The 11,974-nt window shown below is 42.1% G+C and overlaps 1 protein-coding gene across 1 annotated transcript in view; it reads right to left on the minus strand.

Moving 5' to 3' along the window:
• VBP1 (VHL binding protein 1) overlaps nucleotides 1-8,782 on the minus strand; it is a 28,172-nt gene extending 19,390 nt beyond the window's left edge. Inside the window, exons 1-2 of the mRNA XM_049873174.1 lie at nucleotides 8,658-8,782; nucleotides 397-521 (exon numbers count right to left, since the gene is read on the minus strand). Coding sequence (XP_049729131.1) covers nucleotides 397-521; nucleotides 8,658-8,750 — 218 coding nt within the window. The 5' untranslated portion in view covers nucleotides 8,751-8,782. The remainder of the gene's footprint in view (nucleotides 1-396; nucleotides 522-8,657) is intronic.
• Nucleotides 8,783-11,974: the final 3,192 nt, after the last annotated feature.

Below are 11,974 nucleotides of genomic sequence, written 5' to 3' on the forward strand. Positions count from 1 at the left end.
ACAACACAACTTGGCGCTAAAAAGGAACTAACTACTGGTACACATAACATGGAAGACTCTCAAAAGCAATATACTAAGAGCAAGGAACCTGACACAAAACAGTACTTATTAGATGTTTCCATTTATATGACATTCAAGAACAGGCAAAAGTAATTTACGGTGAAAAAAATCACAACAGTGGTTGCCTTTGAGGGTAGACCTGAAAAGAGTGTGAAGGAACTTCTATACATTACTTTGGGCAATGGTTACAGAATGGGATACATTTGTCAAAATCCATCAAACTGAACACTCAAGATCTGGACATTTTAGTGTCTGCAAAATATGCCTCAATTTAAAAAAAAAACACTCGAGCCATACAAGATTTTAAAAAATACCTTTGGAAATTCTTCAACTTACCTCCTTTTCTTTTGAGCAAGGTTGAGTTCCATAAACTTATATTTCTGGTATTGTTCATCCAACTTCTTTAGTACTACATCTGCAGTCTCATTCCCAGGCTGTTTCATGAAGGAATCTACATCTTCCTTTAATATAAAAAATACACTGTATTATAAATTTTAGAATTAAAACCACTAATTTGATTTTTTGACTACTTAATTTTTAAACAATAAAAGAAAAAATGCTGTGTTTCTTTTTTCCAAAGGCTTGTTTTGTTTGTTTTTTCTTTTTTTCCCCCCAAATCTTGTTTATACCTAAAATTATAGTTATAACTGTAAAACAATAGTTAGACCATTTCAGAAATACACATAAATTATATAGCTAATTTATTCTTTCTTTTTACTTTTATTTATAAATAAGAAAACAAAGATGGCCTTGCTTGCTTTATGTGTGCCCCAGGCAACGCTGGTTGTTGTTGTTAGATGCCATGGAGTTGCTCTGACTGACAGAATGAAACACTGCCTGTTCGTATTCACACCTTCGGAACCAGAAAAGAATGGAGCTCTCAGGAAAACTAAGTACTTGCGTGTACTTTACCGCGCCCCCTCCCCCCACCCCCAAGCTGGCTTTGGTGGCTGTTGATTTCCCTGGGCCTGAGACAGGCCCTGTTGAGTGCCTACAGCCATCCTCCTGACCTTGGAAAAGGAATAAATTTGCAACTGGGGGAGAAGATAATTTGCCAGCTCTATTAACCGGGGACCTCAGGACAGAAGCGGCTCCTGTCCAGGCATAAACTGTCCATGGACTTTGAATACCTTTCCTCCCCTGCATGGATCTGTGTGGGCCTATTTCAGGAGAACAGGCCCTTGTTGACAGACTACAACTGTTTCAGCTGTGCAGTGGAGAGGTGGGTGTTTGATGTTTGACATTGCTTTGCCTATTAAACAGGGTCTTCACCTACCCACACCCGGGGCCTAAGGACTGGTGGCTCCACTCAGGTCACCCAGCTACCACGACAGGGGTCCAAGGGTAACTAGTACCTCCCAGTCCTTACAACCAAAAACATTGGGTGCCCATGGTCCGTCTGCAGAACCCACCCAACTGTATGCTCTAGGCAACAGGGACATGCTTTCCTCAGAGACACTTGGGGGATGATCCTCAGCCCCCTGCCTTGTTCAGAACGTGACTCCCTGCTGCAACCAGAGACCAGTACCTACACCAACCACCCCTGCCCCTCTAAGACTGTAGGACACAGCCTGTACCACACACTTGATGATCAGCTGCCTGGACACCTGAGCTGAACTCATACAAGAAAAGGGAAGTGAATCCTAGACTGATATACCTGATAACAGCTCTAGCCATCTAGGGACAGGACATCACAGCTCCAAAGGCAAAAATAATCAAGCTAGCTCACTCAAGCAATCCATTTGGGCATATCAAAACAATACAATGCAAGAAGCTATGACAGTAAGCAAACATAAATACAATAATTTATAGATGGCTCAGAGACAACAGTCAATATCAAGTCGCATAAAGAAACAGACCATGACAGCTTCAACAATCTCTCAAAACAAAGAATGAAGGAATCTTCTAGATGAAAGTGCCTTCCTGGAATTACCGGATGCAGAATACAAAAGATTGATATACAGAACCCTTTAAGACATCAGGAAGAAAATCAAGCAATATGCAGAACAAGCCAAGGAACACACAGACAAAGCAATGAAGAAATTAAAAAGATTATTCAGGGACGTAATGAAAAATTTAATAAGCTGGAAAAATCCAAATAGACAGCAATCAGAAATTCAGAAGATTAACAATAATATTACAGAAGTAGACAACTCAACAGAAAGTCAGAGGAGCAGAATTGAGCAAGTAGAAGGCAGAATTTGTGAACTTGAAGATAAAGCACTCAGCACTAATCTATTTGAAGAAAAGTCAGATAAAAGAATTTTAAAAAATGAAGAAGGCTTAAGAATCATGTGGGATTCTATCAAGAGAAATAACCTATGAGTGACTGGAGTACTAGAACAGGGAAGGATAACAGAGAATACAGAGAAAATTGTTGAAGATTTGTTGGCAGAAAACTTCCCCGATATCGTGAAAGAGGAGAAGCTATCTATCCAAGATGCTCACCGAACTCCACATAAGGCAGATGTTAAAAGAAAGTCAACAAGACATATTATCATCAAACTTGACAAAACCAAAGATAAAGAGAGAATTTTAAGAGCAGCTAGGGATAAATGAAAACTCACCTACAAAGGAGAGCCAATAAGAATAATCTCGGATTACTCAGCAGAAACCATGCAGGCAAGGCGGCAACAGGATGACTTATATAAAGTACTGATGGAAAACAAATTGCCAGCCAAGAATCATATATCCAGCAAAACTGTCTCTCCAATATGAAGGCGAAATTAGGACATTTCCAGATAAACAGAAGTTTAGGGAATTTGTAAAAAGCAAACCAAAACTACAAGAAATACTAAAGGGAGTTCTTTGGTTAGAAAATCAATAATATCAGGTATCTGGGCAGAGCAAGCAGATGTCAACTTAGACAGTGAAGATAAAAAAAAGATTAAAAAATGCTCAAAACAGGGAAACAGCAATGTTATCATGTAAAAGCATACAACATTAAAAAAAAGAGGGACTAAGAAATGTAGTCATAGATCTTTCATATGGCAAGGAAGACAAGGCGATACAAAGAAATAAGTTGAAATTTAGAAAAATGGGGTAAATATTAAGGTAACCACAAAGAAGACAATCTATCCTACATATGAAAATACAATACGAGAAAAAAATAGAGACTCAGCAGAAACAAAATCAACAACGAATATGAGAAAAACACAATATATAAACTACTCAGCACAAAAATTTAAGGGGGGAAAAGAAACTGTCAACAACACACAAAAAAAGATATCAAAATGATAGCACTAAATTCATACCGATCCATAATTACGCTGAATGTAAATGGACTAAATGCACCAATAAAGAGACAGAGAGTGGCAGAATGGATTAAAAAACAAGATCCATCCATATGCTGCCTACAAGAGACACATCTTAGACTTACAGACACACACAAAAAACTCAAAGGATGGAAAAAATATATCAAACAAACAACAATCAAAAAAGCACAGGAGTGGCAATGTTAATTTCTGACAAAATAGACTTCAAAGTTAATCCACCATAAAGGATAAGGAAGGACACTATAATGACTAAAGGGACAATATACCAAGAGAATATAACCATATTAAATATTTATGCACCCAATGACAGGGCTGCAAGATACATAAAACAAACTCTATCAGCATTGAAAAGTGAGAGAGTAGGAGACTTCGACACACCACTTTCGGTGCAGTCCAGAAAGAAGTTCAATAAAGAACCAGAAGATCTAAGTGCCACGATTAACCAACTTGATCTCATAGACATATACAGAACACTGCACCCAAGACCAACCAAGTACACTGTCCTTTCTAGTGCACCTGGAACATTCTCTAGAATAGACCACATATTAGGGCATAAAGCAAAGCAGCAGGATCCAAAACGCTGAAATATTACAAAGCATCTTCTCTGACCATAAGGCCATAAAAGTAGAAATCAATAACAGAAAAAGCAGGGAAAATAAATCAAACACATAGAATCTGAACAATACCCTGCTCAAAAAAGACTGGGTTATAGAAGACATTAAGGATGGAATAAAGAAATTCATAGAATCCAGTGAGAATGAAAACACTCCCTATCAGAATCTTTGGGACACAGCGAAAGCAGTGCTCAGAGGTCAATTTATATCATTAAATGCACACATACAAAAAGAAGAAAGGGCCAAAATCAATGAGTTATCCCCACAACTTGAATAAATAGAAAGACAGGAACAAAAGAAACCTTCAAGAACCAGAAGAAAGCAAATAATAAAAATTAGAGCAGAATTAAATGAAATAGAAAACAGAAAAACAATTGAAAGAATTAACAAGACCAAAAGCTGGTTCTTTGAAAAAATGAACAAAATTGATAAACCACTGGCCAAACTGACAAAAGAAAACAGGAGAGGAAGCAAATAACCTGAATAACAAATGAGATGGGCGATATTACAACAGACCCAACTGGAATTAAAAGAATCATATCAGATTACTATAAAAAATTGTACTCTAACAAATTTGAAAACCTAGAGGAAATGGATGAATTCCTAGAAACACACTACCTACCTAAACTAACCCAAACAGGTAGAACAACTAAGTAGACCCATAACAAAAGAAGAGATTGAAAAGGTAATCAAAAAACTCCCCCCAAAAAAAGCCCTGGCCAGGATGGCTTCACCTGCAGGGTTCTACCAAACTTTCAGAGAAGAGTTAACACAACTACTACTAAAGGTATTTCAGGGCATAGAAAAGGACAGAATACTCCCAAACTCATTCTATGAAGCCAGCATATATATCCCTGATACCAAAACCAGGTAAAGACACCACAAGAAAATTACAGACCTATCCCTCGCTATGAGTCGGAATCGACTCGATGGCACTGGGAGACAGACTGGGATCCCTCAAGGACATAGACGCAAAAATCCTCAACAAAATTCTAGCCAACAGAATTCAACAACATATCAAAAAAATAATTCACCATGACCAAGTGGGATTCATACCAGGTATGCAGGGATGGTTCAACATTAGAAAAACAATTAACCTAATCCATCATATTACATTATGGACAAGAATCACATTATTTCATCAATTGATGCAGAAAAGGCATTTGACAAAGTCCAACACCGATTCATGATAAAAACTCTCAGCAAAATAGGAATAGAAGGAAAATCCCTCAACATAATAAAGGGCATTTATACAAAGCCAACACCCGACATCATCCTAAATGGAGAGAGTCTGAAAGCATTTCCCCTGAGATCAGGAACCAGACAAGGATGCCCTTTATCACCACCCTCATTCAACACTGTGCTGGAGGTCCTAGCCAGAGCAATTAGGCTAGATAAAGAAATAAAGGGCATCCAGATTGGCAAGGAAGAAGTAAAAGTATCTCTATTTGCAGACAACATGACCTTATACACAGAAAACCCTAAGGAATCCTCCAGAAAACTACTGAAACTAAGAGTTCAGCAGAGTATCAGGATACAAGGTAGACATAAAAAATCAGCTGGATTCCTCTACACCAATGGAAAGAACATCGAAGGGGAAATCACCAAATCAATACCATGTACAGTAGCCTCCAAGAAGATAAAATACTTAGGAACAAATCTTACCAGAGATGGAAAAGACTTACACAAAGAAAACTACAAAACACTTCTGCAAGAAACCAAAAGAGAGCTACATAAGTGGAAAAACATACCTTGCTCATGGATAGGAAGACTGAACATTGTGAAAACGTCTATTCTATCAAAAGCGATCTATAGATTTAATGCAATTCTGATCCACATTCCAACGACACTCTTTAATGAGATGGAGAAAAATCACCAACTTCTTATGGAAGGGAAAGAGCCCGGGATAAATAAAGCATTTGTGAAGAACAGAGACAAAGTGGGAGGCCTCACTCTACCTGATTTTAGAACCTATTATACCACCACAATAGTCAAAAACAGCCTGGTACTGGTACAACAACAGACGCATAAACCAATGGAACAGAACTGAGAATCCAGACATAAATCCATCCACATATGAGCAGTTGATATTTGACAAAGGCCCCAAAGCAGTTAAGTGGGAAAAGACAGTCTTTTTAACAAATGGTGCTGGCATAGCTGGATATCCATCTGCAAAAAAAAAAAAAGAAATAGGACCCATACCTCACATCATGCACAAAAACTAACTCCAAATGGATCAAAGATCTAAATATAAAATCTAAAACGATAAAGATAAGACTGTATAAAGCTCTCAGATGAAGTTCATCCTCTGAATTAGATTTCTAAATACATCTCTAGCTGAGCACCATGAATGTAGTAAAAAGGCGCTGTTATTGTTGTTTAGTGCTGTTGAGTCAATTCTGACTCACAACGACCCTCTGTACAACAGAAGGAAGCACTGCCCAGTCCTACGCCATCCTCACAATTGTTGCTATGTCTTAGCCCGCTGTTGCAGCCACTGTGTCAATCCATCTCATTGAGGGTCTTCCTCTTTTTTGCTGACCCCTCTACCAAACATGATGTCCTTTCCAGGGACTGGTCCTTCCTGATAACATGTCAGGCACTCCTTAGAACTGCGGGTTTAAGGCACTAAGGAAGTGTGACACTTAGTTATGAGCTTACACTATGGGTCAAGCACTGTGCTAGGACCAGAAGTAACACTGAGCAAGAGAACTACCATGGGCTGCTGGGTAGTGTGAAGGGTTAAGCACTCAACTAACAGCTGAAAGGTTAGCAGTTCAAACCCACCCAGAGGCACCTCGGAAGTCAGGCCTGGTGATATGCTTCCAAAAAAGTTACAACCTTGAAAACCCTATGCTGCAGTTCTACTTTGCACACATGGGGTCGCTATGAGTGGAAATTGAGTAGAAATCAACTCAATGGCATCCAACAACAAGAGAACTACCATGCCTTCCTCCACCTAGCAGAATATGGTGGGTAGGCTGTGGAACCCCATGGATGGCCTAAGTTCAAATCCTAGATACCTCACTTACACCTTGTGTGACCTGTGACAAGTTACTCAAGGGCTCTTTGCCTCACTTTCATCATCTGCAAAATGGGAATAAGAATACCTACCGTCTAGAGTTTTACAAAATCCTTAGAAAAGTGCTGGCACATAGTAAACACTGAAAAATTTTATCTCTTGTTACAACTGTTGGGACATAATTATAAAGAAATAAATGGTACCAGCTCGGGGAGAAAACAAAGAAAATAGTTACAAAATTATATCAACAAATGCAAATACACGATATAAACCTGAAAACCAAACCTGTTGGCTGTAGAATCTATTCTGACTCATAGCGACCCTACAGGACCAAGTAGAACTGCCCCATAGGGTTTCCAAGAAGCAGCTGGTGGATTTGAACTGCCGACCTTTTGGTTAGCAGCCAAGCTCTTAACCACTGTGCCACCAGGGCTCCATACAATATTAAGTGCCAATCAAAGTGCTCTACACAAAATAATAAAGAAATGAGTCTTTTGAAGAATGTGAGGCATGATTAGCAAAAAAAGTAGAGGTAAAGCAATCCAGGTAGAAACCAAACCGAAAGTTTGAAAAACTTCCGTTGATATTTTATAGTACCTCTGCCAGAACTCAGTAAGGACAGACAGATAATACTGGCCTGGAAGGACAGTCAGAGATTTTCTCTCGTTATTCAAGTAATATTTCTGAAATAGCTTGACAGAAGGACAGAGTTAGTAGCTTCTACTTTTTTTTTTTACTTGCTTCTCTTTGTTTGGACTTGGGTTGGTCTCCCCGTGAAGCCTCCAAATTGCGTCCCCACCTTCTGTCTGAACCCAATTCTCCACTAAGGTGTTAGAATGATGTACCTAAAACCAAATATGATTATACCGTGGCTTTATTTAGAAACCTTTTCATGGCAGTCCACTGCCTACTGGATAAAGCCTCAGTTACTTAGCAACACATACAAAGAACCTCAGGATCATCCTAATCTACGTTACCATCCGTCTCTCCTACCATTCCCCCAGAGACAACAGATCACTGCATTCCTTCAACAGATCAGGTCCAAAACCAAAAACCAAACCCAGTGTCGTCGAGTCGATTCCGACTCATAGCGACCCTATAGGGCAGAGTAGAACTGCCCCACAGAGTTTCCAAGGAGCGCCTGGTGGATTCGAACTGCCGACCCTTTGATTAGCAGCCGTAGCACTTAACCACAACGCCACCAGGGTTTCCACAGATTAGGTACCAGCCTCTATTTTCACATCTTAATACCTCAAAACCAACTCTTCAGCCTACACCACGTTCGATTCATTATATTCTGTCCAATTATTTGTCTGTCTCTCCAGCATCTAGGCTGAGTCGTGAGCTTTTTCACGTTAACCTTCTCTAGGTTTCCAAAGGCCGCAGCTAAAGAAACCCGGCAGCGGTGCGGTCCCTCAGGTCGCCCTGCCTGCTCTCCGAGCCCCGTCCGCCCCTGAGTCCCGCCAGCCCGCGCTCCCTTTTCTCTCAGGCCGCATTTCCTCAGGGTGGACCGCAGTTGAGATTAAACCGTTTAGATGCGGTGAGGGAGAGAAGGCCGAGCACTCCCGCCCTGGACCTTGAGCTCAGCTCCGTCCTCCAAGAGTCAAGGCCGAGGTGGGGTGAGAGGACGAGAAAGCTCAGTCCGTGGCCTCGGGCCAAGGAGCCTCGGGCCCGCGTGCCTCTTACCACAAACACGGCCACGGGAATCCCCAGGTGGAGCCGCCGCCCATTCCCTGTGGCCACTTCTCCGAGGCCACAACCGTCCTTAGCAGCCGCCATCTTGGGGAAGCGTGTGCGGCCAGGCTCCAGACTAACTGCCTCCCAGGCCGCCGGCCCGCCTGAGGGCCGTGATTGGCTCGCCAGGCCCTGTAAGCCCGCCCCTTTCCCGTGAGTCTGCTCAATAATCGGTGCGCGGAAAGTAGCTACTCTTCGCTGATTCGCCCAACCTGTGGGTGCTGATTGGCTGCCCCCAGAGTGACAAGCGTGGAGGCGGCAGCCTAGGAGCGGCTGAGGGCTGCTGGAAGGACTAATTTCGACCCTTGGGTAAACGGGTCTCGGGGATTTTATGGGTGCGTTTAGGGCTGGAGAGCCCGGGAATCGGGAACCAGCCTGGACTACACTCCACCCCAGAACAGGCAGCATGCTCCAGAATGGCATCCCGTTCGACCCTGTCTCTTCTCGGACAAGATCTAACTTGGGACCTAGACGCTTACCATGGGAGTTTGGCCTCTGCCCCTTTCCGGTCTCACCATACAGGGAGCTTCCTGCTCCATGGAGGGGACTTAGCTGGTGTCTTATGAAGTGCAGCCGCTGGCCTGATTCTAGTCAATACTACCCCCATCGTACCAACCTTTCCCGAAAACCGCCTTTGTTCAGAATCTCATAACCCCAGCTCAAAGGTTTTCCAACTTCATAATCTCTGTATAAATTCCTGAGAATTCTACCTACACTCCTAGGCCCACAAACTTCCCCAGCAACGTCCTGCACTACAACACATTGAAAGAAAGAGCTTTATTTTTTGAAAACAAGGAATTCTTGGGTCTCTTTGCTGACATCTACCTACCATGCTTTGTTCTTCCCTTTGCTTTCACTGGAATGCTTCCTGAGGAGCCCTTCACCCCCTCAGACACAGTCTACCATGAATAAGGGATAAAAGCCTGTCCCCTTCCTTAGTGGGGACACATATACGTAATAATGATAAAAACCTGTTGCCATCGAGTTCGACTCATAGTGACAGAGTAGAACTGCCTCATAGGGTTTCCAAGCAGTGGCTGGTGGATTTGAACTGCTGCCCTTTTGGTTAGCAGCCCTAGTGCTTAACCACTGTGCCTGTGCCACCAGGGCTCCAATAATAATACTGGCTAACATTTATTAGGAAGCTCTGGTGGCGTAGTGGTTAAGTGCTATGGCTGCTAATCCAAAGGTCAGCAGTTCAAATCTACCAGGCTCTGGGGCAGTTCTACTCTCTCCTATAGGGACTCGATGGCAACGGGTTTGTTTTTTTTGGGTGAACATTTATTAAAATCTAACTGTGTACAACTTAACAAAAAGACAACCCAATCAAAAAAGGGTAAAGGACTTGAACGAGCATTTCACCAAAGAGGATATTCGAATGGCCAACAAGCACAAGAAATGATACTCAACGTCATTAGCCCTCGTTACCATTGTTGTTAGTCAACTCGGCTCTGTCTCACAGCTACGTTGACTGGTCCTGCACCATCCTCACAATAGTAGGTATGTTTAAGTCCATTGTGGCACCCACTGTGTCAATCCTCTTCCTCCTTTTCACTGACCATCTACCAAACATGAATGAAGTCCTTCTCCAGGGACCTGGTCCCTCTTGATAACATGTCCAAAGTAAGCGAGACAAAGTCTCACCATCCTCGCTTCTAAAGAGCACTCTGGCTATACTTCTTCCAAAACAGATTGGTTTGTTCTTCTGGCAGTCCATGGTATATTCAATATTCTTCACCAACGCCACAGTTCAAATGCATCAATTCTTCTTCAGTCTTCCTTTTTCATCGTCCAGCTTTTGCACGCACATGAGGCAACTGAAAAGACTATGGCTTGAGTCAGGTACATCGTTGTCATCAAAGTGACATCTTTGCTTTTTAAGATTTTAAAGAAATCATTTGCACCAGATATGCCTAATGCAATTGCAGGGCAATAGATTGCTTTTATATGGCCTTTCTCACCATGGTTTTGTAATTCCCACCAAATGACAGGGCGGGAATATGCAAATGATGTGCTTGTGGCCCACCAAGGGGACTGGATAGCTTGCTAATAATGTAAATAAGGTGCATGGCACCCTTGTGGGGCTGGAATCATGCAAATAAGGTGTATGGAACCCTAACAAGGGGATTGATCAGTTTTGCCATTCTGCCAGCCTTAAAGGGTGTCTTAGTCATCTAGGGCTGCTGTAACAGAAATACCACAAGTGGATGGCTTCAACAAACAGAAGTTTATTCTCTCGCACGCTGGTAGCCTAGAAGTTCGAATTCAGGGTGTCAGCTCCAGGAAAAGGCTTTCTTTCTCTGTTGGCTCTGGAAGAAGGCCCTTGCCATCAATATTCCCCTGGTATAGGAGCTTATCCATGCAGGAACCTTGGGTCCAAAGGACATGCTCTGCTCCCGCCACTGCTTTCTTGGTGGTATGAGGTCCCCGTTTCTCTGCTCACTTCGCAAGAGAGATTGGCTCAAGACACAATCTAATCTTGTACATTGAGTCCTGCCTCGTTAACATGACTGCTACTAATCCCATCTCATCAACATCATAGAGAGAGAATTTACAACACATAGGAAAATCACATCAGATGACAAAATGGTGGATGATCACACAATACTGGGAACCATGCCAAATGGATACACATATTTTTGGGGGACACAATTCAGTCCATGACAAAGGGACACATGGAGAGATGGAGAGAGGAGCTGTAACATGGAAGACAGCAAGAGATGGTGGCTTGAGGTGGCAGGAATCAGGAGACTGGTGCAAGATGGCTTCAGTGGGGTTTGTTTGGTTTTAAGAAGTCTTCAGGGGATATTTTTGGTTTAAAGTTTAAAAATTATTTCAGGGCAATATTTTCCGGGGATCATCCAGCCTCCATGGCTCCAGAAAGTCTGGAGTTTATGAGAACTTTAAATTCTGTTCTACATTTTCCCCCTTTTGATCAAGATTCTTTTATAGAATCTTTGATCAAAATATTCGGTAATGGCAGCCGGGCACTATCCAGTTCTTCTGATCTCATGGCAAAGGAGCAGTTGTTCATGGAGGCAAAGGAGCAGTTGTTCATGGAGGCAATTAGCTACACATTCCATTTCCTCCTCCTGTTCCTGACTCTCCTTCTTCCTCTGTTGCTCTAGGGGAATAGAGAACAATTGTTGTGCCTTGGATGCCTGCTTGCAAGCTTTTAATCTTTTGATTTCTTGACTACTGCTTCCATGGGCCTTGGTTATTGACCTAAGTAAAATAAAATCCTTGACAACTTCAACATTTTCTCTGTT

This window comes from Elephas maximus, chromosome X, assembly GCF_024166365.1.
Source record: "Elephas maximus indicus isolate mEleMax1 chromosome X, mEleMax1 primary haplotype, whole genome shotgun sequence".
Taxonomy (NCBI): domain Eukaryota; kingdom Metazoa; phylum Chordata; class Mammalia; order Proboscidea; family Elephantidae; genus Elephas; species Elephas maximus.